This window comes from Hippoglossus stenolepis, chromosome 8, assembly GCF_022539355.2.
Source record: "Hippoglossus stenolepis isolate QCI-W04-F060 chromosome 8, HSTE1.2, whole genome shotgun sequence".
Classification (NCBI taxonomy): domain Eukaryota; kingdom Metazoa; phylum Chordata; class Actinopteri; order Pleuronectiformes; family Pleuronectidae; genus Hippoglossus; species Hippoglossus stenolepis.
In genome coordinates this window covers 9,936,776-9,964,480 of record NC_061490.1, presented here as the reverse complement: position 1 = coordinate 9,964,480, position 27,705 = coordinate 9,936,776, and the positions used below count along the sequence as shown (strand labels likewise).

General features: G+C 41.6%; 1 protein-coding gene across 6 annotated transcripts in view; it reads left to right on the top strand.

Moving 5' to 3' along the window:
- triob (trio Rho guanine nucleotide exchange factor b) overlaps positions 1-27,705 on the top strand; it is a 112,907-nt gene that overhangs the window by 56,201 nt on the left and 29,001 nt on the right. For all 6 annotated transcript variants that reach the window (XM_035163154.2, XM_035163153.2, XM_035163151.2 and 3 more), the window contains exons 10-34: positions 274-405; positions 772-1,002; positions 2,491-2,613; positions 3,679-3,870; positions 6,069-6,238; positions 6,907-7,081; positions 11,259-11,454; positions 13,100-13,266; positions 16,970-17,089; positions 18,024-18,122; positions 18,244-18,336; positions 18,595-18,744; positions 18,884-18,998; positions 19,188-19,303; positions 21,654-21,776; positions 22,121-22,315; positions 22,728-22,843; positions 23,807-23,873; positions 24,171-24,280; positions 24,432-24,501; positions 25,090-25,179; positions 25,341-25,433; positions 25,570-25,681; positions 26,077-26,267; positions 26,855-26,956. In XM_035163154.2, the coding sequence (XP_035019045.1) occupies positions 274-405; positions 772-1,002; positions 2,491-2,613; positions 3,679-3,870; positions 6,069-6,238; positions 6,907-7,081; positions 11,259-11,454; positions 13,100-13,266; positions 16,970-17,089; positions 18,024-18,122; positions 18,244-18,336; positions 18,595-18,744; positions 18,884-18,998; positions 19,188-19,303; positions 21,654-21,776; positions 22,121-22,315; positions 22,728-22,843; positions 23,807-23,873; positions 24,171-24,280; positions 24,432-24,501; positions 25,090-25,179; positions 25,341-25,433; positions 25,570-25,681; positions 26,077-26,267; positions 26,855-26,956 (3,348 nt within the window). The remainder of the gene's footprint in view (positions 1-273; positions 406-771; positions 1,003-2,490; positions 2,614-3,678; positions 3,871-6,068; positions 6,239-6,906; positions 7,082-11,258; positions 11,455-13,099; positions 13,267-16,969; positions 17,090-18,023; positions 18,123-18,243; positions 18,337-18,594; positions 18,745-18,883; positions 18,999-19,187; positions 19,304-21,653; positions 21,777-22,120; positions 22,316-22,727; positions 22,844-23,806; positions 23,874-24,170; positions 24,281-24,431; positions 24,502-25,089; positions 25,180-25,340; positions 25,434-25,569; positions 25,682-26,076; positions 26,268-26,854; positions 26,957-27,705) is intronic.

Here is a 27,705-nt window from a genome sequence, read left to right as displayed (position 1 = left end):
ATGCCAAACATGATGTATTATGCTGGACATACCTTCATAAATATACAATAACTGTTGACGTACAATGACAGAACCAGCTAAAGGTAAATCGGCCACTAAGATGTGACATTGAAATATTTCAAACTGAACAGTCTTTGGTTTGAGGTCACACACATCTCTTCATCTTAATGTACAGTTGTGCAATGGGACCGAACACAGTGTTACTGTTAACATGTATATATTTACTTGGATGGATATACTATAAATCAGTACTCTTGTTTGTTCTCTCATCAGTACATGAGTAAAGTGGAGCCGTGGTGTAAAGCGTGTGGTGAAGGAGAGCTGCCGTCTGAGCTCCAGGATCTGGAAGACACAATCCACCATCACCAGGGATTATACGAGCACATTACCACTGCATACTCTGAGGTCAGCGCGCGCACACACACACACACACACACACACACACACACACACACACACACACACACACACACACACACACACACACACAGGTTAATTGGCAAGACACAGACAAATCAGCAGAATACAAAATCAGACTTTTAATCAGGATTTGAATCTATATATTATTGAATATTGATCTTTGGATCACTTTTGGTCACTGTATTATTGAGGATTATTTTCTAGTTATATTAATAGACTTTATTTATTTATTTCTAACTTGATCACTTATATCCAACTTATATTCTGTTTTCTGATGATTCTGAGGACCTGAGACATTTCATTTTCAAGTGATCAATACTGTATATCGATCAACACATCAAACTTTTACAGGTAAGCCAGGACGGCAAGTCTCTACTCGACAAGCTGCAACGACCTCTGACCCCGGGAAGTGCAGACTCATTAATGTCATCAGCCAACTACTCCAAGGCCGTCCACCATGTCCTGGACATCATCCACGAAGTGCTGCATCACCAGAGGCAGCTGGAAAACATCTGGCAGCATCGCAAAGTTCGCCTGCACCAGCGCCTACAGCTGTGTGTCTTTCAGCAGGATGTGCAGCAAGTAAGCAGACAAACATACACACAACGCAAAGTCCGACCTCCTTTCCTGACAAACATTTTTATTGGTATTAATCTACTTTTTCCAAAGCTTGTCATCTTGAGCGATGAATCTGTAAAACCTAAGTATCTTCCAGTTGTTGAAGAAAGTCCATTATTATTGTAGTAGCAGTAGTACACACGTATACTGTATCCAGAGTTAATAGCTATATCAGAAACTGTCTCATTATGCAAACAAGTGGCAAACAACCCCTATAATATTGATATACAAATTATTTTTAAAGGAGTTTTAGGGACATTTATGTCCTTAAGTTTTCTTGAAATGTGACACCACACAAAAAATAACGATGCAAAAAGGTAAACTTTGTTCCTAATAAGTGACATATACCAGGCTGTGTTGATCTCATTAGTATATAGTTAATAGAAATAAAACAAAAGAAAAACAAAATAAATCTCATTACCATGTATTGTAAAGAAAATTATGAAATTTGGATGATTTTTTAATAGACAAAAATGTGGAATTACAAAAAAGAATGGCATTTAAATTGTTAAAACACTAAAAATAAATAGATATTTAGCTTTTATGATCAGAATTTATGTTGATTATAAATAAAGTCACTGAAAGTGTAAAATATTATAATATATAGAGTTTTAATAGCAGTTTTAGGGAGCAAAATGATATTAAAGTTATAATATAATCAGCTCCAGCTTCTACAAAGACTTGTATCACTTCCTCTTGAGTTGTCAGAGTGAGCGTCTCTGTTTCTGTGTGACTGTCGAGCTCTTAGATCAACACTACTGAGGTGCTGTATACTGTCATCAATGCCTTTCTACCCTTGGGCATGAACTTTCTCTGCCTCTCTGCCCCCTCACTCTCTCTCTCTTTCTTGCTTTATCTTTGCTCTTTTCTTCCCCCTCTTCCATCCGCTCTTTCATCACCCTTTTCTCTTGGTAGTGGTTTCCATGGTGACGCAATTTACTGTCACATTTGGTGTCAAGGGGCATTGTGCACATGTTCAAATGTGTTTGTCCCATCAAAATATCTCCCTCTGAGACCTTGAGAACATCATGAAAAAAACTCCATTCATTACCACACACAGAAACAGATGGAACCATCTGTTTCTGATAATAAGGTAATTTCATACAAAGATTTGTAGCTAATCTCATCCGCATCGGAAGTGTTAACACTTTGCGCTGCTCTGGACTTTCTGTTTAGCAAAAAGGAATTGTTTTTTCATTAGTGTAGTTTAAACATGACAGACTGTAGATGAGGAAAAGGAGTGAAGAAAAGGGGGGATGAGCGGAGAGGGTGAGAGAGATGACATCTATAGATGAGTGCAACCCTAATGTGTTGTGAATACAGCCATTTCAGTCAACTGCCCCCCCTACTGCTTGAAAGTGTGTACTGCATTCTCAATATTTGGTTATCCTGTGGAGTTGTGCGTACATATTCAAATATAAATTGTGTGTGTGTGTCTGTGTGTCTTCCAAGGTGCTGGACTGGATAGAAAACCATGGCGAGGCCTTCCTCAGTAAACACACGGGTGTTGGGAAGTCTCTGCACAGAGCCAGAGCTCTGCAGAAGAGACACGAGGACTTTGAGGAGGTCGCACAGGTGAGTTAACAAATAATGCATCTGAAAGTGAGAGCATCAAATCAATGAAAGAACATGCAAGTGTGAATGTTGCATTCATTCAGACGTAATATTGAATATTTCGGAGGACAGTGATGCCGAATCAAATGGTAAATATCTGTAGTGTCCTGTTCAGTACAGCTCCTAAAGATTATGTAACAATTCTTCATTAAAATGTGTAAAACAGCTAGACCTATGTTGAATATTTTGTTGACTTTTTCATGTTTACATTTTTCAAAATGTTTACAACAAAGTTCAAACCTCGGGAAATCAACAATTTCATTCAGGATAACAGGACGTTTAATTTTAATGAAAACATCCTTTTATTGCGTCATATCCTTTGTCCCTGTGTCTTTGTCCCTGTGTCTTTGTCCGTCTCTGCTGTAACTTCCAACGTGTGACGAAGGAAAAACTTGACACCACTTGACTGCCAGACACTTAGCTTTTTAGCCAGTAGGCTGTTTTTTCCTTCCATTGTTTGTATTGGTCACTCCTAATGATTATTCATTACCGTTTATTGTGTAAGGTACTAACATTTTAATACATTACCTCATCCGGGAACATAATTTGCACCTGAGTCATATTTTCATTGGCAATGGTGGAGAAAAACAACTACTCCCATGATCCTACCCTACTTCATGACATCATCAAACCAGGTCTCTGTTATTGTTCTCAGCCAAAGTTACATATTATTATTATCAATTATTTGTGGCAAAATGTATGAGATAGTGCGTCCATCCACCCATCCATTAACTGTACCTGCTTTAACGAAAGGCCACAGGGGGCTTGAGCCAATCCCAGCTGACACTGAGTACTTCCTGGACAGGTCACCGGTCAGTCAATGCACAAAGAGACAGAAAACAACAGGGAATTTTCAGTTTATACTGTATGTATTTGGACTGTGGAAGGAAACCACAGCACCCAGAGAAAACCCACATAGGCCACAACCCCAAACCTTCTTGCTCTGAGGTTTTCACCACTGCCCCATTGTGCTGTTTATTAAACTGTACTCAACTACATTTTAAATCAGTCATTTTATTGTTTCAGAATACCTACACCAATGCTGACAAGTTGCTGGAGGCAGCAGAGCAGCTCGCCCAGACCGGAGAGTGTGACCCGGAGGAAATCTACCAGGCTGCTCACCAGCTAGAAGATCGCATCCAGGACTTTGTGCGACGCGTCGAGCAGCGAAAAGTCCTGCTGGACATGTCTGTCGCCTTCCACACCCACGTCAAAGAGGTGTGTATCTCCTTTTCATGTCCTCTCCTCTCCTCTCCTCTCCTCTCCTCTCCTCTGTAATTAGCCCCACTTACCTTGTCAATTTGCCGAAAGCTAAATCTCTATGCTACTAATTCTATTTGACTGTAGGAGCCAGGGAGGTAGAGGAATATTAGTTTATTGGTCTCATTCCAACTTGTCAGTGTAAATAGGAATCTCAGTAAGAACATATCTTGTCCACCATCAACAACTGACTCATCTTTTGCTGTTGCCTCTCATATTTTCATATCTAAAGGATGGAAACTATAATTGTTACAGTTGTATACAATGTCTCCACATATCTATCCACAAATGACTTTTATAAGGACAATAAGGACATGCCAGAATACATGTTATCATATTTTTGTAGTTCTACTTAAATTCCATGAAATGTGCAGAATTAATCACAATTGAATTGTTAATGTAGTTAATGTGTTGAATTGTTAATGTAGTTATAACAGACAAGAATAATTCTGCTTCTACATCACACACTTAAAGAGTTGTGATCAAAAGTACTGCACCAAAATATCTGCACCATAATTAGTATTTGCTTTTTAGGTCACTGCCTTCATCGTGACGGAGATTTTTTGCAATGTGTGATAGTGTGTGTGTGTGTGTGTGTGTGTGTGTGTGTGTGTGTGTGTGTGTGTGTGTGTGTGTGTGTGTGTGTATTTGTGTTTATAAATGTGCAGCGTTGCTCTAAACGCTTCTGTTCTTGCCAAAGTCATTACGTTCTCCCTGTGCAAACATCTGTGCTCCTCTTTCCATCTGCAGTGCACAATTAAAGGCGATCTGCCTCCTCCCTCACTGTAATAACAACTATCACCCTTTCCTTACTATTATTTTACCCTATTGCTTAAAAAACAAATAAAGAACATGCAAATTACACAGCACAGCATAGGAATAACCAACACTATACTGAGATGTGGTGATCACTCCTCCACTCGGTGTTGTGACGATGTGGAAGTCGTACACTGTAGATCTCTGTCTACATGAATCTCTACACACTGACAGAGCACCGAGCTCTGCAGTTGTTAAAACTACATCCTGTTTACATAGACTCAGACTTTGTCATGGACTCATGTTGTTTCTAATGAAGCAAGTCTTAAATGTCCATATGGACTAATCTCCTTCACCCCATCTGTTAGCTCACACTGGTGTGTGTGTGTGTGTGTGTGTGTGTGTGTGTGTGTGTGTGTGTGTGTGTGTGTGTGTGTGTGTGTGTGTGTGTGTGTGTGTGTGTGTGTGTGTGTGTGTGTGTGTGTGTGTGTGTACACAAGTGAATATTTCCAACATCACCTTTTCAAGTTCGACGTCTTTGGATACTGTGCATCATGGGAGGCAACAAACAGTTTACTGTAGAGACAGAACATGAACTACATTAGAGGATTCTTCTGCACTGATTATCATTAACTAGACAGATGAATGATTATAATAAAAGTAATAATAACTTTATTTATATAGCACCTTACAAAACAGCTTTTACAAAGTGCTTCAAAAAGAAGGGCAACTAAAAACAATCAAAGACAGAAAATTACATAATCAAAAAATCAAAAATCAAAAACAACAAATAAAAAATGCAACATCCTTTCAAATTAGTGCCAAAGAAAAAGGATGAAAGAAACACAATAAGACGAAGTTGCTCCAGATAAAAACCCAATGTAATAAAATGTATTACCACCAGTTTTTAATAAAAAGAAATGGGTGATTCAAACAACTAGTTGGGTGATTTCACTTGTATACATTACATTTAGTGTAATCTGTAAGTTAAAGTATGTTACGGGGCTGATGATGGTGATGATACCTAAATTAGCCATGTTTTCTGAGAAGGCAGCGTAGGTGGTAGACAAGCCGTAGGTGCTCGGGTCTCTCTCCTGCAGTGTGGATAGTGTGCCAGGGCTTTAGTGGCCTGAGCCAATTCACCCAGATGGCTAATCCGTTACAAAGATGACCATTCACAAAACACCAGCTTTGAGCAGAGCTTGGTTGGATTTGATTTCTGTCTCCATTTCTGTCGGCGTGTGCATGTGGCAGCTTCTCCGTCAGCTCTTACCTCTGCAGGTCTGGGCCCACACCCTCTGCCAGCATGTGTCTGTTTGGTTGCTTCCTGCTCTTTTCTCCTCTCTGGAAGGTGCACGCTACATTTTAACCATCCTCCCTGTTCTGTCCATCCCTGTTAGCTGTGGACGTGGCTGGAGGAGCTTCAGAAGGAGCTGCTGGATGATGTGTACGCGGAGGCGGTGGAGGCGGTGCAGGAGCTGATCAAGCGTTTTGGCCAGCAGCAGCAGACCACCCTACAGGCTACTGTCAATGTCATCAAGGAGGGAGAGGACCTCATACAACAGCTCAGGTTAACGTTGTTACATTACATTCACATTTCATTTGATTTTATCCAAAGCAATTTACAATAAGTGCTTTAAACCACGAGGGTACAAACCCAGAACAACAAGAATTAAGTAAGTACAATTTGCTTCAAAAAAGCCAAACTACAAAGTGCTATTATTCAGAGGAGTTTAGAGTTTTTTAAATCTCTTAGTTATTTCACTTTTCTTTCTGAAATTACTGGACAAGTTGAAGTAACAACAGTAACAAAAATAAAACTACAGAATTACTAAAGCTAAGGCATAACATAAAAGGGATTTCCTGTATATATGTGTTGTGGAAAAGTGCAGGGAACTTATTAATTATATTATTATTATTATTTTCTTTAGGTTCCCCAAGGATGTCTTTATAAGATCTTAGAGACATTTTTTTGACCACATAAACCCTGTTCAGACCCGGTGTTAACATTCGTCCTGAGTGATCAGATCACATGTGGTCTGCTGTCAGCTCAGGTCCAAATGCTTCCTGAGATCTGACTCACAAGATCCAAACACACAAACACATCAATAAACTCAGACTGGAATAAAACAAGTCCTTAGATTTGACCACTTTTGATTGGATCTCTCAGGATGGATGTTATATACAGGGTCACTTACACATTACCTGCAACTCCCTTATGTTTGACTCTCTCCACAGAGACTCGGCCATCTCGAGCAACAAGACTCCCCACAACAGCTCCATGGCGCACATCGAGAGCGTGCTGCAGCAGCTGGACGAGGCCCAGGGCCAGATGGAGGAGCTGTTCCAGGAGAGGAAGATCAAACTGGAGCTCTTCCTCCAGCTCCGCATCTTTGAGAGGGACGCGATCGACGTGAGTAGTAGGCGGGAGATGGAGGAGGCTTGGTGTGTGACGAGGATTTATTTTTGCTTTATATGACGTGCAATGTTCAGGCAAACGTGAGAAGAGTGGATGAAGCATTGTAGATCATAGGAATTACAGATTTTTCGTGTATCACTTCTAAAGGAGGAAATAGTTGGGGAGGAGGAGTGGAGGTGAAAACAAAACTGCAAGGAGTGTGATAAGTTTAAAAAAAAAAAATGGAATAATGTTGTTTTCTTAAATACAAAGGAATCAATTACATGTGGCAGGGGACCAACTGAAATGACTGTGACTCTGAGCTGATGGAGCATTACACCATAAAAGAGAGATCGAGTCCTGGAGGGAGGACCCCCGCTGCTTCAGAGCTTGGTTGAATTCACAGCGATACGTGCTGCATTAAACCAGCGTTTAGTTCCACTTGACGCATCTCATCCACTGACTCATTCCAATTTAGTTTCCCTGTATCTGCTAATGTCTTAATGTCCCACTGCGATGCTGAATGCTTTTCTCAGTCGGTGCTCAGACGTGATAACTCCTCCTCTGAAAATTTTGTTTAATGTTCCTCCTGGTTTATGTTTATCGTGGACATCAAATGAGATTTGTTGTGCCACAATATGTTGGGGGAGAAATTAGACTCTGTCCGAGATGCAGGCTTCACATTCATTAAGGACAATGAAGGTAAAAAGAAGAAGATGTGGAAAGTATTGCGGCAGATTTGGAGAGTCCTGGGTGCTTGAATGACAATATGTGTGTCGGCAAATAGTAATAATCACATTACTCCCTTCGCTGTGACGAAAATAAAGAAGTATGTGTATAGATATGTTGGGATCCATACTATGGATTCGGGCCCAAACGAAATTGGCATTTGTGGAAGCAAAACATTTCCATTACCCATTTATCAGCTGATATATATATTTCAAAATATCATTAATGATTCCCAAGATGCTGTTATCAAACCCTAATGACAAAAAAAGTAATTTGGTGAACAGCTCTCTGTACAGCAGCGGTAGTGCAGCTGCAGGCCTTTACTTGCCACTGCTCAATTTCAGAAAGAAAGCTGCACCCAGCATCATCACAGGCCAAGAATACAGGCCATTCCAAACAGGCACGTGTGTGTGGGCACTATAGCAACTACAGATTCAAAGAAAACACAAATACAACAAAATATATGGACCTTGAACTGAGAAAATACACATCTTTTTATGTCAAATATAAACTTAAATACACATATCTGCATTGTTAATTCTGTAAAATAAAAGTTTCATATTGCCGTGTATCAGTAAACATCCGCGCCAATACCGCTATGTGTGTGAAAGGCTCATATCAGCTGACTTTTATCAACAATATATCAGTTGGGCTCTAATATGGATTTGAATGCACAATGTCATTCCTGCCAAAACAGATTTTTCAGATGCAGGTGATTTTTAGGCTCAGCACCTTTTTGTTTGTTTTAATTTCTCAATTATATTTAATGTGTTTCTTTTATTAGCCAGAACATTCACTTTGCCTCTACTGTTACTGTCAGCTGGATTTCTTTACACCAACAATCTCCTAGATACAAAGTTTAGGTTTTGCTCACTTCTTATCAAAATGATTTAAAATTGAGAGAAGCATCTGCATTAACCCCTTTAACTCAACTTTACATATGGTGTGATATTACAATTCTGCCCATGCATGAATTTTCCTTCAACATGTGATAAGAAAAGTTCTGTTGCTGCTTCGAAGTTTGTTGCACACACACACACACACACACACACACACACACACACACACACACACACACACACACACACACACACACACACACACACACAGGATTAATATGACACGGTGTTCAAGCATGAAGATGGGTGGAGGAGGCATTTATTTCCCTTCACTCCCTGCCCACACACACACACACACACACACATATGACTCTCCCTCCTGGCTTAGTAGGGGGTGTGTGTTTGAGGTGAGGGCACGGGTTGAGACGAGACACACACCCGTCTCACAGTTCTCTCTTCTTCTGTCGATAAGTTTGTATCACTGAGGAAAACTGAGAAGAAAAAGAAAGCCTAGTCAAAGAGGAGACTTTCCTCCATTAGTTGCTTTTTACGGCGCTGGTAGCTGAGGGAGATGGTCTTCTTGCACACAGAGGGCATTTTACTCAACTTGAAGCATAGAGGAGAGCAGAGAGTAGATGCATCCTTGGTAAGTTTCTGCTTTGTTGCCAGTTTGTGAAATGATCATATTGTTAGTTTTGTCTGTGTGTATCCAGATTCCTGGGGTACTTTGCCACAAGGCAAGTGCACTGTTGTATATGGAGAGAGAACAATGCTTTTTTATTGCAGAAGAGATTTATCTTTCTATAAACATATTCATTGGAGGGCTGCAGAGCAATTACAGCCATCAAGTTATGAAATATACTTTTACATATTGTTTTCCCTTTATTGTTTAGAATAATAGATGATTAAATGTATTTGTTAAAAATCTGGATTATGATTTACCAAGCAATAAGTTGCTTACCTGGATTTCATCATTTAGTGGATATCTCATTAGTCCAAGACTTGTATGGATCCAGGTTTGAGGAGCCACTCTGCAATCTGCCTGTTTTTTAGGTAGTTGTTTTTAAGAGAGCTCAGCAGGTCGCTCAGCGTCACTCAACTACAGGGCTGTGCTAGTTGAATACCCGGAAAGAAGGTGTTTTTAAGAACTAAAAACTCCTCACATTGTATACTTTATTCTCTATTACAGAGAAATGTGAGGGATATTAAAATTATCCTAATTTATTGGAATTTCTTGTGGAGGAGAGCGAAAGCATGAAGTTTTTACTTAACAGAAAGATTTTGCAGCTAAATATGAGGAAGTCAATGCTGGTGGTTTATATTGTCCGTTCAACTTTTACCACATTCTGCCTCATATATATATATATAAGAGACAGTGAAAACATTTTTTTTACTGTTTTACTAGAAATACTGATCTTACCCTTAAATGAAGAAACGTGATTCTTCTTCAGTGATGCTTTTGATCATCAATCAATCAATCAATCAAGCAAACTTTCTGTGTATAGCATTTTTCATACAGGTTTGTGCAGTTCAAAGTGCTTCACAACTGACTGATGAGCCAATAATAAGACAAAACATATAAAAAACAAATAAAATAAACCAACAGCTATAAAAACAATAAAAGCCCTGAACAAAGTAGCTTTAAAAAGAAGTAAAAGTACAATAAAAATGGATGAAAAACCCATATTCCTATGGGCAGATCAAATTGAATAAAACGGTAAAACATGGCTGCAATTAAATAAAGTCTATAAACCAAAAGCCCGGCTAAAGAGAAAAGTTTTAAACTCACATTTATGGTTTCATCACTTCTGGCTGCTCTAAGGTCTCCAGGTAGAGGGGAGTTTAATAAAACTGAAAAAAAACCAGAGGAAAACAGCCTTGACAGAAGCTGCAATGACAAACAGAGCAAATCAGGAAACAGGGATCGCCTGATTACATTTACTAAATTATAATGAATATTATTACAGAAAACTGGATTAATTATTAAAACCCATTTGTAGCATCAGTCTGTCTCAATAAAGAGTCTCCGCTACTTTTCAGCTCCATTAGATAAAGGCCTCTGTATATTCAGTCTTCATGCCCCCAGGGCCAGAGGTGAGTTCTGAGCCAAAGTGAGCAGCAGATCTCCCTTTAAAAAAGAGAGTGAGACAGACAGAGCTGCATGTTTCCAGGATCTTTGTGCCCATCGTTTCATGATTCAGTGTGCGTGGGCAGTCGGAGACAAGCACCGACATCTCAGTACATCTGCTTTACCAGCCGTGCATCAGCAGTGTGATGTGTTATCCTTTATTATGACAGTTACTTGAGGCTGTCGGATTAGAGAAATGACTGTAAACTGTCTGAGTTGGTATTCAAACATGAAAATGATATGGATAATTAAATGACTATGCTATTTGTTTGTGCAGCTGTGAAACTTACACCTTTGAATGTGTGTGATGGTGAAAATCATTTCATTGCTTTATAAACAGGGAAATATACACAACATGAATTCTTGACGTCCTGGGTTAGAATACAGTCGGTAACTCTGTCACACATATCTGTTTTCTTTTCACAATCAAATTAAAGACAAATCCAACCAATGTATATTTTGACAAAGAAATTGTTTTATACTCTTTTAAATTAAGATCATCTCAGACCTGGAGTCATGGAACGAGGAGCTGTCGCAGCAGATGAGTGACTTTGACACGGAGGACCTGTCGCTGGCCGAGCAGAGGCTGCAGCATCATGCAGACAAGGCGCTCACCATGAACAACCTCACCTTCGACGTCATCCACCAGGGACAAGAGCTGCTGCAGTACGTCACGGAGGTCCAGGCCTCTGGTGAGTGACGGAACAGAACGCATCACCTGAAGTGTCAATCCATGCACAGACAAACAAATTCATAGGTCACGCACATCTCTAGCATTCATTGATTTTTATTAAATTTATATGAAAAAGAGGAGGAGGGAATAAGAGGCATATCTGCTTTAACTGAGTAGATGTTACATCTTAATCCATAAGAGTTGTGTTCATGTTGGGTTAAACTGCTCTTGGGCAACACCATAGACTGTATATAAACATGGACGACCTGTATCCACTTCCTCCCACTGTCCAGAAAAGAAGATAAAATATCCTTGATACGAACGCTGCCATCTTGGCCATTTGGAACCAGAGTCTGCACAGTAGTGATCGGGGGATGGAGTTGCAGTAGCAAAGTCCCATCAATACAAGTGCTTGACCAATCAGGAGTCAGTCTCAGCTGTCAATCTTGACGTTTCACCTCTTTGCACAGCATTAAATGACTTTAACTAAACTTACTGGAGTAATTAACACTTGGACAAACATCAGTGTGATAAGAAATAAGCTAAATGTCAGAAAACATTGTTGAGAAAAATGTATTTAATGTATAGTTTGACTTTTTAATTTGTTCCATTTCCCATCCACTAACATGGAGGAGACAGGATTACATAAACTCTATGAGCAACACACACAGAAATGTTTTTTTTTAGATGACCAGGACGCTGCATGTGTTGTTGTGTTTTTCACCTCACAGTACAAATTTAGCTCATTTAGTAATTCAAAGATCTGCCTCTGCAGCCGACCACCTACACTGCTGCTGATAGACACATGGCAAACTTAATGATGCTGGAGTTATACCTGTGTAGATAACCTCAGGATGGCAGTTATGAACCAAGGCCAGCTCTGCGGCTCGCTGCACGACTGGCACACGACGCTGCGAAGCAATGCAGGACAAAATTATGAGGGTGGATTATGCAAATGCTAAATTTGCCGTGAAACGTTTTTTTTTGCAAGAAATGACATGATTTAGTCATCTCCCACAAGATCAGCATTGTACTGTACTACATGTGAAATCATAAGCCATCCAGCTTTTATCATTCTTCAAATGGCAGTAACAAAGAATATATTCATGAAATGCATATTTTATAGCTTTCATGTAGACTGTGTGGATTTAGTGTCGAGATGTGTGCAGAATCACTACATACCTCTTCAATCCATAACCATCTAATCCCAGAAATAAGTGATTATTGAAGAATGATATTGACACTTAGTTGAGCACATACCTCCATTCAGGGCCCAACACCTTAAAATCAAGCCGTATAGCTGAGGCCACATGAGGTTTCTCAGCTACACGTTGGTGGTAGTTACAGAGTTCTGGCCCTATTTGCCTACACCCCCTATGAAATCTTAATAAATCCACTACATACAGATTTTAATTTGGATCCACTCAAAATAACACAAACACATCGATACCAAACCCTGAAAGTGTGAAGATTCACACATAATTCCTCACAAGATTCCTGGATCCCCACGATCTGGATTTCTCAACAAACGTGTATGGGTTCTGTCCTGACCCATAATGCATCCTTCCACCAGGTTTCGTGTTAATCCGTCCAGTAGTTTTTGTGTAATGCTGCTAACAGACAGAGGCAAAGATGGATTGTGTTGAAATGTCCCTTGTGTGCAGGTGTGGAGCTGTTATGCGACAGAGATGTGGACATGGCCACGCGGGTCCAGGACCTGCTCGAGTTCCTCCACGAGAAGCAACAGGAGCTGGACCTGGCCGCGGAGCAGCACCGGAGACACCTGGAGCAGTGCGTCCAGCTGCGGCATCTACAGGCTGAAGTCAAACAGGTACACGAGGAGAAGACGAGGACAAGAGGGTGAAACGGGAGACAGACACATGGGGTCTCTTTTAAAAAGGGGCTCTGTGGCTCAGGAGGTAGAGAGGGTCGTCCACGAAACAGAAGTTTGGTGGTTTGACCCTTGGCTTGGGCAAAACACTCAACCCTAAATTGCCCCTGACGGTTGTGGCAACAGTTAACGAATAATGTGTCATTGAAAAAATTCTGCATATAGAATGAATGTGACTTCTGGAAGACTGATAAAGGGCTATATATATATATATTCTATTTAAAGTCCAGTCTAAAAAGAGGACAAGTTACAAAGGATCTGTGCTTTGTAGTTTTGAAAGAACAATCCCAGTATTATTCTCCCTTTTAACCAGAACAGAAATCCTATTTAAATTAGAGTAGTGATATTTAGTTGTATGTGGTTGTGTCCAGGTGGAAAACAGAGATCATACATATTTTCACATATGAATTCTCGCATGATGCTTCTTTCTCTTGTAAGAGGTCAAACGGTCATCTTATGGCTGCAGCGTACCATGATTGTTACAGCGGAGAGTGTTGAGATGCTAATAGAGCTACAGGATGTTCTGTCTGTACAAGAGCGCGACTCGATGACTCATCCTGTGTCAACAGTCTCTCTCCTTCCCTTCCCCTCCTCTCTCTCTCCTGGTATTTCATCCGTCTGTTTTAATGTCGAGACAGAGATCTACGACAGAGTGAGATAAATGGCGATTGAGGGTTAAATGAGACAAATGGACCAGAGAGCAGCTCAACAAGGGAAGAAAGACATAGTTTCTTATTGTTGTGTCAGTGAAGAACATCTCAAACGAGCCATTCCCTGGGTTCAGTTGCAGAATTCAAAGCAGGAAAATAGTTCAGAGTTAGTAATGTAGCCCACTGAAAGAACAACACTGAGCCAGTGTTCATAATAAGGCTTGTTATCAGAGGGATTCAGCTGAATCACAACAGACTCTATGTGTCGGCTTCTGTTGGAACTAATGAAAAATGTAGCATAAGTGGTGGCAGATATGAGACTGAGACTAAGAGAATCTACTAGAGCGAAGCATTTCAGCAGATGCATGGAGGCAACTGAACTGACAGAGATGATGGTGTGATGCCAATATGATGTTATTTTTACTGATCTGCCCACAGAGAGGCTGTAGCCATGGCCTGTTACAGAAACTGTCTTTGCAGCCAATGCCTGGTTCACACTGCATGATTTTTAGCCCGATATTTTAGTGTAGTGTGTGACCCCCCCATCACCCCTGCACTTCTTTAAAGGGGACATAGCATGCCCATTTTACCACAAGTTGATATGGTTCCTTGGGGTCTTAATGAAATGTCTGTAACATACTTTGGTCAAAATACCACAAGGATCATATAAAACAGCACCCTTTTTACCCTGTCTAAAACAGCCCTCCACAGAGTGACCTGTTTTGAGTGCCTGTTCCTTTAAATGCTAATGAGCCAGCTCCCCCTCCCCCTCTCCCCCCATGATTTTAAATGATATAAATTACATATTTTATATGATATAAATTATCAAATATGCATCCCATACTTTGTATTCCCCTTCTGTTGTCCTGGAGTTTTAATTTTCCCAATCACATAATTAAATGTCCCCTCTGCCCATCCACTACAAGCACACAAGCAGACAGACAGAGAGAGAAAGAGAGGGGTGGGGGGGGCTATGAAGACCATCATTTACCCCCGAACCCCGACATTCAACGGGTACAACAACAAGCGGAGAAAGCAGAATCGCGGGCTGACCTTATATATACAGTCTATGGGGCTGACCAGCCGGAGAAATGCACGCCTGCAGGAACAGCCAGGCGGGCGCGCCGGTGTACCCGGCGTAACTACTGTAACCCGGCGTACAGTAGTGCTGAACACTGGAAGTCCTCCACACAGCCAGCAGTGTGGAAGACTTCCGCAGTGTTACAGTAGTGCTGAACACTGCGGAAGTCTTCCACACTGTTGGCTGTGTGGCGCTGACACAAATTCCAGCTCACGCATGGGAGAGCGAGCGGTCGCGCCCGAGCAGCTGCTGCAGCCTCCCAGTCCCAACGATCCAGACAAATGCCACATGTGAGTGAATCGCGGGCTAACCAGCGGAGAAATGCTCGTCCTGTGGGAACAGCCAGGCGGCTGCGCGCGGGAACGGCGCTGCGCTGCCTCGCTGCCTTGCTGCCTCCGGTGTAAACCCGGCGTAATGAGTGTGGGGGGACGGGGGGGGGGCCAAGACCATGTAGGGAGACTTCCAGTGCCTTGTTACGACACAAAACCCAGGAAGCTCAATCGAGTCGCTCAAGCATGACGTTTCTGACTTAGAGGAACCATAACAAAACGCGCGAGTGTTTTTTTCCCAGAGTTTTTGGGTTGGTAGACATGCCAGATACCCACATTAACGTGTAGTTACCAGCCTTGACTCAGCAAGTGTTGGTTGGAAGATGTAAGGTTACGACTTGGAGCATGGCGAGTTAGTGTCTCTGTATTATTACTGGGGACCAGATCCGTTCTGAGCTTTAAAAGTTATTAAAAGAATCTTAAGATATATCCTAATGAAGGGAGGCAGCAAGCGATCTGACAACTTTAAAAACAGCCACGTAGTCTGAATTTGGCATTAAAGTGATTTGTAAATCCGAGACAGTCCACCGCTGCCCCACAGTTGCTATTGTTAGAGCAGTATTTTTTACCTTCTTAGCTCCACACCCAGAGGTAGTTACCTGTTTCTCTATGACCTTAAGAAATAGCAAAGCTTTAGAACAGGGATTAAGGATGTAGCAGGGGTTATAACAAAGATGATAAGTACAGTAAAGTGGTGTCAGGTGTAGTGGCATGATGAAATGTGTTAAGTAGACCTTATTGTAAGCCATACCATACCTGTGAATCCTATGTGTGCGTCATTCAGTTCTGCCAATATTCAGCTGCTGACACGCATAACTATCCCGCCTGAGGCCATAGAAAAATGCAATGGAAACATTCAAGCCCCACGTTGGGAAGCGGCTGAACAACACGAGTCAGAGTGGGGTTGCATCATCACTTTTATAGCTGAGCTTCAGTTGCACCTCTGCCCGTCGCCCACACAACAGATGTGCTTTGCTGAGTCAGAGACAGAGAGAGAGAGAGAGAGAGAGGTGTCTTTGAGAGAGTACCGTTTGGCGAGAAGTAGGCCAGCAAAACAATGAACAAATGGGATTTTGTGTGCATCCAGGTGTGTGTGTGTGTGTGTGTGTGTGTGTGTGTGTGTGTGTGTGTGTGTGTGTGTGTGTGTGTGTGTGTGTGTGTGTGTGTGTGTGTGTGTGTGTGTGCAGCAGGGGTGTGGTAGCTAAAGAGATTATTTACAGAGGGGAGAAATGTGTGCATGCAAGGTGAGATTTGAAGAGAGTGCAGGGATTGAAATGGGGACAGAGTGAGGATGCAAGCGAATGAGGAGCTTTAGCGGATGAAAAGGCAATGAAGAAAGTTTATCATAAGAGAAAGATTAAGGACCAAAAAGTCGGGCCACATGGAGCAAGATTTCCTAAGAGTTGATGAGGCAAAGATGCAAAATAAGGGTGAGAAATTTGAATCTCACATTTCTTGAGTTCGATTAATCAAGAAGTTTTCTGCACATAAGTACTGCAACTAAGTCTGGTCATTTAAAAAAAAAAAATGAAGAAGGTGTAATAACAAATTGCTTTGCCTGTTTGTGTGTGTGTGTGTTGTAGGTGCTGGGTTGGATCCGTAATGGAGAGTCCATGCTGAACGCCGGCCTGATCACCGCCAGCTCGTTGCAAGAAGCCGAGCAGCTGCAAAAGGAACACGAACAATTCCAACATGCAATAGAGGTAAAATACAAAAGAGTAATATGTTTCCTATTTTTCATCTTCTTCCTTGTCATCATGTTTCCTCTTTTCCCCACTTTTGCACCGGGGCGTCCTCGTTGCCCTTCTGCCTTCAACCTTTCTAAAAACTACTCAGGTTCACGTCTGCGTGCACCTCCTCCTCCTCTTATCACAAGTCACACATGAAATGGAATTATGAATAACTTATATCTCTACCTCTCGCTTTCTTCACTCTCTCTGCTTACCTTTCTCCTTTATTCCCTCTCTCTCTTTAACCATGGATTATGCAGGGTGCATTTTCTTTGAACTCTATCAAGCCTTAGCTCATTTGCAATGCAGGCCTGTGCCTGACCTACTTCTACACAGCTCACATGTACACACGTTCAGAAGAAGGCTGTGTCTATGATTATTACACACGTGAGACTGGAACTGAAACACATAAGCCATAACTGCAGTCTCTGAAAGTTAAGGGATGTGGGAATTTTGTCCTCGACCGTACCTTGCAGGTGCAGGAGCCATAAAGAAATATGTCAGGTTACCATTATCAAAAGTGACAGGAAATACCTCATTCCTCCTGTATCTCCGTCTGCTCTCCTTCCCTCAAGTGCTCCGAGTCCTGCAAGGATCAAAAGACTTATTCTCAGACTAACCGCTTTGACAGACCACAAAATGTACCAGTCCTATTTTCTTTCAACCCCTTCTCTCATTTCCTTTCCTGAATGCTCCCCTCGGGCCAATCTTTGACACAGCTCTAATCAGACTCTACCTTTATTTATTTAGCTTTTCCTCTCTTGCTCCCTGCTCCTCCACTCTGTGCCAAAAACTGCAGGGGCAACTGGAAGCTGGGATCATATTTTCCAAGCAATCATTATGAATTAGAGATTCGTATAGCTCTTGAATTTCATTGTTGTTTTTCTCTACTTTAACCCCTGTGCAGAAAACCCATCAGAGTGCACTGCAGGTCCAGCAGAAGGCCGAGGCCTTGCTCCAGGCCAACCACTACGACATGGATATGATCAGAGACTGTGCAGAAAAGGTAGAGCTCTCCTAACATGTTACACATCGTTAACTGTAAACAAGAATATCATTGTTATTCATTGCTTTTTTTATTAAAGTGGTAAGTGGAAAATTGATTTGCTTTGTTTTTACCTTTGAAGGTTGCAGATCATTGGCAGCAGCTGATGCTGAAGATGGAGGACAGACTCAAGCTGGTTAATGCTTCTGTGGCCTTCTACAAGACCTCTGAGCAGGTGTGTGGGAGTTAGGGCCACCAACTCATATGTGCTCCAGTGTGTTAGACAATCTTGAATCCGAGTGAGTTAGAGCAGAAATGCTGAAATAAATTATGGGAATTACTCTTCCCACTTTTCAGCATTAGTGGACCTGGAACTCTGTGTCAGAGCACGATTAAAAGGAACGATTCTCAAGGATGTGCAGGCGCAAAGGTTGCTTGAAGGTTAATGTTTCATCTCGCAGTAGTTTTATGCACCGTGTCATCACCGTCTCAGGTGTGCAGTGTGCTGGAGAGCCTTGAGCAGGAGTACAAGAGAGAAGAAGACTGGTGCGGTGGTGCTGATAAACTGGGGCCCAACAGCGACTCCGACCACGTCACTCCCATGATCAGCAAACATCTGGAGCAGAAGGAGGCCTTCCTCAAGGTGAGAGAGATGATGGTATTGCACAGTAAGAGTATAAACAGTAAAAACAACCTATTTTAATTAAGAATGTTGTATCTCTCAGAGGGATGATGCTGTTGACACTGTAAATGACGTCTGTTCTCCTTCTGCACACATACAGGCCTGTACATTAGCCAGACGTAACGCTGATGTCTTCTTGAAGTACCTGCACAGAAACGGTGTCAACATGCCCGGCATGTTGTCCCACGTCAAAGCTCCAGAGACTCAGGTTAAGAGTAAGTAGACAAAGTATTAATAATAATCACCTTCCTCATTTCTGCAACTAATCATTGCAAAGATGTCAATTAGCTTATATTTTAATTTATTCACAGAATGATACGTTGAGCCATGAGTTCAGTATCTTCCTGTGTAATGCTGACGTACAGTGATAAACATCTGGAATGCATTCATTTATTTCCCATCAGATATCTTGAATGAGTTGCTGCAGAGAGAGAACAGAGTCCTGCACTTCTGGACCATGAGGAAGCGGAGACTGGACCAGTGTCAGCAATACGTGGTGTTTGAACGCAGCGCCAAACAGGTGTGTGTTTGAGTTTGTGTGTTTCTGTGTTCACTGGCAATGACAATGTTTACATGTGATCTGACTATTGACCTTATTCTGAATGAGACGTTATTTCGACTATGATGTTGACATGAGTTGCTGTCGATGTGGTAAAATACTGTAAAAACTCATATAGTACGTTAAGCATCTGGAGCGCCACCTGGTGGCTGGCTGCAGTATTATCATAGACCCTGCCTCCTCTGTGTTAGTGGATGGGAGATGGACCAATCTAAAAAGTTTCTTGTCAAATACATTTTATGTAATTCTAATGTCAATAATGTTTGTTAAAGTGTTAATTTTCCCGGTAAGTTTGGTTTTAATTAGTTATTTCATACTATAAAAATGCAGTAAAACATCATGACTGACAGCTGAGACTGACTCGTGATTGGTTGAGCGCTTATATCGAGTGTATCAGGACCTTGCGATCGAAGCTCCATCCCCCAATCGATGTTGGGCAGATGTTCACAACCAGGCTATTTTAGCTTGGTTTCTGGATAGTGGGAGGAAATAGAGGCGCACCATCCATCGTTATATACTGTTTATGAATATCATTACTGCGAATTAGCTGTATTCATATCTACACAATGAGACTAAGATCAGAATACTGCACATGTCTTGGTTATTCTGAGTATGAATTTATTCAGATTAAGGTCATCAGAAAATGCTGTTCTCGTGTCTAATATTGACCATTCAGACTAGATCAGCACGTTTTTGTCATTGGATTCCCCTCACACAGATTCAGCGGAACTCGTCCTCTCCCTGTGAGATGATTGGATCGTGTTTGCCCGTCGACTTGTCTCAGTTAGAAAACAGCTGCAACCTCCATCTCGCTTTGTCTCACCGTTTTTAAATAATACACGCGGCCTGTGTTTCCTTGTTAATGATACATGTCACATATCCTGGAAGTGATGTAAGCTCGCAGACATCCACAACAATGACAGCCTCAAAGACACCTATCATTATGTGGCAATGTAAACACTGTGTGTATTACAGAGCACCGCTCAAACACTTGGCTCCAGCCTCTCGTTTTGCCCCCAGGCACTGCTGAAGATTTCAACCTCTGGGAGTTTGAGTGTAAAGCTTTGCTGTGTTTTAGAGGAGCAGAGGTTCTGAGCTTTAGGAGGATGAGAGGTCAAGTCATAAGAGCGCTCAATCTTTTTCAATCTAACAAGTGAGCAAGTTTAAATAACCCTGGAACAGCCAGGATCTCTTCTCGCTCCACAGACTGAGCTGACGTTGGTTGTGTTTTTTAATCACGACTGTGAGAAAATCTTTATTCATGAGATGAGATGAGTAAGTTAGAATCTGTGGCGCAATTCAATGTCTTTACCAGATCTGAAGCCGTTTAAATACAAGTCACATAGCTCCCTCTTGTGGTGTTTTTGTATATAGCACAGTGCAGGTACATAGCAATGCACAAGCAATAACGTCAAATGACATCATAGGCAGCATGGACATGGGTATTTTAGGGAGATCTGTGTTTTAATCTACTGAGACCAAATGTTTTCTGGTGTTACAGTTTGATTGGTTGTACAACCTGCAGGCCAAAATATAAACTACACAGACATTTGAAAAAATACAAAATAATTAAGACCTTTCAAAATTGAATGTTAGGAGTATATCAATCAGTCACACTTTATCTATATAGCACTTATTATACAAACAAAATATCCTCTATTCCCAGAGGAAACGGTATCTCATCAATTAAACAAAAAAATAACAAAAAAAAGAATGGAATCAAATAAATAGAAGTGAACAGAATGGAAATAATTAAAAGTTATACAAAAAGAAGGTAAAAATAATAATTCAAATGGTGAGAGGGAATAAGTAAAAAGAAAAGGGAAAATAATGGAAGAAATTAAACTTCAAATGATAGGATATACCAAATAGTAAACTTAGCTAAGATATAAATAAATACAACTGAAAGCCAGATTCAAAAGGATGTAAACATTTTGAGTTTAATGTTAAACTAATCTTATCTAATTTCTCTATCAATTCAAATTGATGGCAGTGATACCAGCCCTGAATTTCAATGAATATAATTATCATAAAGGTTTTATTCTTCTTTAGAGAAAGACACATTTTGATTATGGATCAGAACTAATTTATAGAAATGTTCCATTGAATATGGGTGGATGATGTGGATGATGTTGAGTTCATACAAACATGCATTAGCTTGAACATTATTGTTTTATATGAGATCCAGGTGCACTACAGCTGGTACCAGGTTGTCAGATTGTGGTAGTTATAAGAGACTCTCTCACATTGTGTAACTAAACTCCCTGTATAGTGTCAGTGTTCTCACTTGGGATTGGTTGTTCATCCTCAGGCCCTGGAGTGGATCCACGACACTGGGGAGTTTTACCTGTCCACACACATGTCCACTGGCTCCAGTATTCACCACACGCAGGAACTGCTGAAGGAGCACGAAGACTTCCAGATCACAGCAAAGGTGTGTGAGTGTATGTGTGTGTCTGTGTTTTTAAACTTGCTTGTGGACCTCTGACTGTGAGGGCTTTATTGTTGCCTGTTGATCTGAGTGCGTGTTTGCACAGCGCTCCGCTGTGAGGCCCATTCCCTCGGCAGTGTATTGTCCTGACTCCCCTTTGCTGTGTCACTGTTATTGTGTTAGAGAACAAGCTTTTGTGTCCATCAAGCCACACACTGTTGCGTAACTCTCTCTCTCTTTCCCTCTGTCTCTCTCGTATCCACCTTTTCCTCCGGCGTCAGATCCACTCTGTGTCCAACTCTCTCCATCCGCTCGCTGAATTCAGATTTGTTTTTTTCTATTGACAGCAAACCAAAGAGAGGGTGAAGCTGTTGATCCAGCTGGCCGATGGGTTTTGTGACAAGGGCCACTCCCATGCCCTGGAGATAAAGAAATGGGTGTCCTCGGTGGACAAGCGCTACAGGGACTTCTCGCTCCGCATGGACAAATACCGAACCTGCCTGGAAACGGCGCTCGGCATTTCTTCTGACTCAAACAAGGCTGTGAGTACTAATAAAAATCAAAGAGGAGCACAGATCAGCTCTATTCTTTTTATTATGTTACGACAGATCTGTTCACATGCGTTGGCCCAGGTTATAGTAATTAGGCTTGAACCTTGGCTTCTAGATAAGTGCTACAATATCTTGTTTCATTTGATGAATGTTATTATACGAACTTCCCCTGGCTTTAATTTTATTGCAGATTTAAGTGTGGAAGCTGCACCAGGTGTTCGCATGTACTATAGATACATAATGGAGACCTTCTATCAACACATCTTCTTTTTTAACTCCCAGCGGTTTATTTTAATGAGCTGGTGCTAAGTGAAATCCAATGCATCACAAGCCGGTGTGTTGACTGCTGAATGCCACGCCTGGTACGTGCCACACAATAGCCGCTGTCTCCCTGTGTTTGCAGAGTAAAGAGCTGCAGTTGGACATCATCCCAGCCAGTGCTCCGGGGTCAGAGGTCAAGTTGAGGGATGCTGCCCACGAACTCAACGAGGAGAAGAGGAAATCAGCGAGAAGGAAAGAGTAAGTCCAACGATCAGTTCATCTTTGTACGCTGATGACTACATGGTGATCAGTGAAACAGGTTCTCTATGGAGGCCTGTATCAAACCACCTGGATGAATAATTATAAAATAGTTGTTTCCAGCAAACGTATCAAAACATGTTGAATTTCACTTTCACGTTTCATCGCTGCAGCCGAGCTTTCACTTCAAATTGCTGGGCCTAATATGGCTTAATGTCAAATTAACCCACCAAACACAAGCACATCATCGTGAACACTGGATTCTTCAAATCTGATTAACGGTGTAAACAAACTGAGATGGAGTTTATAATTGATGTCAGAAGATCCAGAGCAGTAATGTGCTTTTATCCCAAAATCAGTGTTCCCGATGCTGTGAAGAATTTCGGAGGTAATTAGTTTGATAAGAGAGTTTACACAAGAGGGATTCTACAAATAGTCTGTAAAATATTCATCATATGTTCATAGTAGAGAGTGGCTCAGGCCGCATTTGAGCCCGACCAAGCCCGAAACAGGACTCACCCAGACCCAACCCAAAATTACAAGCACGTGCAGCATAAAAAATCTAAATGGGAACAATGTGACCAAACCCAATTATCATTTCAAAATGCTTGTCTGATCCCGGCCCGGCAGACCCCGATGGGCTGGGGTCGGGTATCCACACTCAGTTTATGAGCCATACAGGAGTTGTGATGCATCAACATGTAGCAACATGCACTGGATTTGTCTTAAATGTGTCTTATGTCAAAATAATGTATTTTTTAGATGATGATGTTTGATGATGATAGTTGTTTACATCACATTATGCTGTAAATATGTAGAACAAATGAAGAAACAGTAAAGTTGAGTGAAAGGCTTTACTGCTTCTACAGTCTCATCTTCAGGTACCAAAGTGAGACCTCAGATGAAACTAAAAAAAGCACTAAACCACTGTCTCGTCTCACAATGTGTCACCTGCCCTTTCAGGTTTATAATGGCTGAGCTGATTCAGACGGAGAAAACCTACGTCAGAGACCTGCGGGAATGTATGGATGTAAGTATTTAGTAACGTACCACACAAACACAAGACGCATATAATATTTTGTCAATTAACTGTGGAATAATGATTATTTAAAATCAGCTCTTTATCTCTAAATTAAATAAACATTTTCTTTTATTTTACACTTTTTTAGAACAGGATTGTTTGGGTTGCTCACAAAATCTGTAAATGATTAGTCAAGGTTTGCAATATGTGATGATCAGATGCTCTTATACTTGTAGGTATTTAATTAGCTGCTCTGGAATGTGTGTGTGTGTGTGTGTGTGTGTGTGTGTGTGTGTGTGTGTGTAGACATACCTGTGGGAGATGACCAGCGGTGTGGAGGAGATTCCTCCTGGTATCGTCAACAAAGAACACATCATCTTTGGGAACATGCAGGACCTCTACGAGTTTCACCACAAGTGAGTGGAGCAGTGAACTGTGGCGTCCTGTTTACATCACAGAGTTTAGCTCTTAATTACACATTTCAAATTGCTTATTCAGTGTTTCAGGATTATAACTATACGACAGCCTCTTATTGTTCCAACCATAATTCATTCCGTCTCTAAACAGCATCTTCCTTAAGGAGTTGGAAAAGTATGAGCAGCTTCCGGAGGATGTCGGCCATTGTTTTGTGACTTGGGTACGAGATCTACAAGCTTTATGTTTTATATATATATCAGTTCCTATTTGTGTTACTGAGCTGTGCTTGGGGAAACCTCAACTAATACCAAGTTGCATTGTTTTGATTGTTTTTTTGTGTGGGCGACACCCAGTGGCCGGATGTGTGCTGGTTGTCTGTCAACCCCATTCTTGTGAACACGATATCTCATGAACACTGCGAGAGAATCTTTTCAAATTTGGCACAAATGTTCACTTGGTCTCACTGATTAACTGATAAGATTTGGGTGGTCTAAGGTCAAAGGTCATGGTGGCCTCTTTAGAAAACATGCTTTGCCCTCTCGAACAGCCTTAAGAGAATTCCTTCAAATTTTGACCAGTATTTTGAAGTAAGTTCTGTGGTCAAAGATCACGGTGACCTCATATGGCTCCGCAAAAAACTATATGTAGACTGAAACTGTACTGGTTGGTGGAGGCATACCACCAGAGGGCAGTAATTCTAGTTTCTTTGTTTTTTCATTCAATACCAAAACATATTACATAAGTTGTTCAGCATCCAAGACTCTTGATACATTGTGAGTAAAATACTGAAGCTGTTTCTTCTGCTCAGGCTGATAAGTTCCAGATGTATGTGAACTACTGTAAGAACAAGCCTGACTCCACTCAGCTCATCCTGGAGCACGCTGGACCCTACTTTGATGTAAGTCACTACCAGTACTGCTCGACGTGTGATGACGTGTGATGCTAGTTTTTAACTGAGTGATGTCTCACATTCTGTCATCTACACACCAGCAACAACAACAGCACAGAGAATTATCAAGTTTTCAATACTTTCAATGTCTGCCTTTTGATTTTTTACAGGAAATCCAGCAGAGGCATCGTCTTGCTAACTCCATCTCTTCTTACCTGATCAAACCAGTCCAGAGAATCACTAAGTACCAGCTTCTTCTCAAGGTACAACAGTGTGTATGAAGAAAAAAAATCTGGTCCAACTGTATTAATTGTTGACATTGGAACTTCGCAGACCAACCGTGACAAAAAGGATTACTGTTATTAGGAATGTAACCTACTTTTTTTCATATTTCTGTAGGAGTTGCTGACATGTTGTGAGGAGGGAAAAGGTGAGATCAAGGATGGTCTTGAAGTGATGCTGAGCGTCCCCAAGAGAGCTAATGATGCCATGCACCTCTCTATGCTGGATGGTAGGTACACACACACACACACACACACACACACACACACACACACACACACACACACACACACACACACACACACACACACACACACACACACACACACACACACACACACACACACACACACACACACGCTCTTACGGACACCTCCCCTATAGATGGAAATCTACCACACCTGTACACTTGCTCACTGAGTTTGTCCTCGTCTGATGTTGCCTTTAATTAAACACCTTCTTTGTATTTGTGAATGGACTCCCGTCACTTTTTAATTCAGTCTTTCAGCTGTGAGTCACACATAACTAAACTCAGCTTCTCTCCATTCGACACCCACACACATGTTCATGCAGAGTGCACAGACTCAAAGGCCACTTACTTACTCTTTCACATTTCTGTTTCAGGCTTTGACGGAAACATTGACTCCCAGGGGGAGCTGATCCTCCAGGACTCCTTCCAGGTGTGGGATCCCAAGACTCTTATTCGTAAAGGTCGCGACCGACACCTCTTCCTGTTCGAGATGTCCTTGGTCTTCAGCAAAGAGGTCAAAGACTCCAACGGCCGCAGCAAATACCTCTTCAAGAGCAAGCTTTTTGTAAGTGATGCGCTCATTTATGGGCTCTTTGTCTTTTTGTTCAGATTACGACAGCTGAGAAGACAATAAATGTAGATGCACAAATGACCATGGCCAACCTGCTCCACGATGCAACACTCGCACAAACATAGCACGATGACATCAGATTATAGTTGGACATCTCTGCGTCTTGTGGCAGCACAGGTTCCACATTACGCTTTCTTTAGTTCATATCAGGCTTTGGACTCAACCTCGGACCGAGTTGGAGCTGAAGGTGTGAACATAAAAATATGTTGTCTGATGAAAGTGAAGCGGGTCAGAAGATGTCAGCTGAGTAGGCGGTCCTTCATATGTGGCCCCAGCACTTTTGTGTTCACACAGTAATAACAATGAGTCCACGTGTCCCAGACCAACGCATTTGGGTGCATTCAGCTCAACATAGAGCTGACCACTTGTAATCGGATCACTCAGATGTTATGATGTTGATGATGACTGATGTTAATACCAGATCTAGACGGGTCTAAGTCACACATTTCCTTTTTATATATGTAACATAGCATCATATTTTTGTTAATCTAAATTTTCGGACATGTTTTTCTCCTCCTCAGACGTCGGAGCTCGGCGTGACAGAACACGTGGAGGGAGACCCTTGTAAGTTTGCCCTGTGGGTGGGCAGGACCCCGACCTCAGACAACAAGATCGTCCTCAAGGTATCAAGATTCTGCAGATAAAGGGGTTCACTTTTTCGCCGCTGCTTTCTGAAGTTGAATTGCACGTAGAGAAGCGCATACCTCCACCAAGACCCAACAGACTCTTTAAATTGTCCCCCAAGTTGTACACACTAGATATCAGTGTTCTTAATATACCTGTTTCTTTTTTTTCTTTGAGATCTATGAATTATTCCATAGGAAATTGGTGAAAATGTAAAAAAATGTAGTGAGAACTGAGAACCAGAAAGGAACTTGAACGCTTCTTTGGGCATCGTACTCAAAATAAAATAGATCCTCACACGATTTCCCTTCTGTAGGAGCGGTCAGGTTTTTCACACATAAAGAGGAAGCGTCAACTCCATATATGTAGTCCACCCCCACTGAATCCTGCATAGTTCCCTCTGCTCAGCCAAGAAAGTTCAGTCCCTGTGGGAGGTTGGAGTGTTACTTTCTGCTACTTATTCACTCATCACACAGAAATATTACCATGGCCGCTTCACAAGCAGCTCGGTAGTTCTCACGTATTGAGTCAGGGGCAGTGCTTTATTCAGGGTGTGTGTAGATACTGCATGTGTTTGATTTGAGACTGATGGAGAAGAAGACAGGAAATTGTGTCTTATTACATAACCGTCGATGACCGGCTCAATACAACACAGCGCCTCGGCAGCCTTGATGCCGCTGGTTGCTAAGTGAAGCAGGAGGAGAAGACACAGACAGAGAGGGTAGTCACATGCTCAATACGGTGTTCA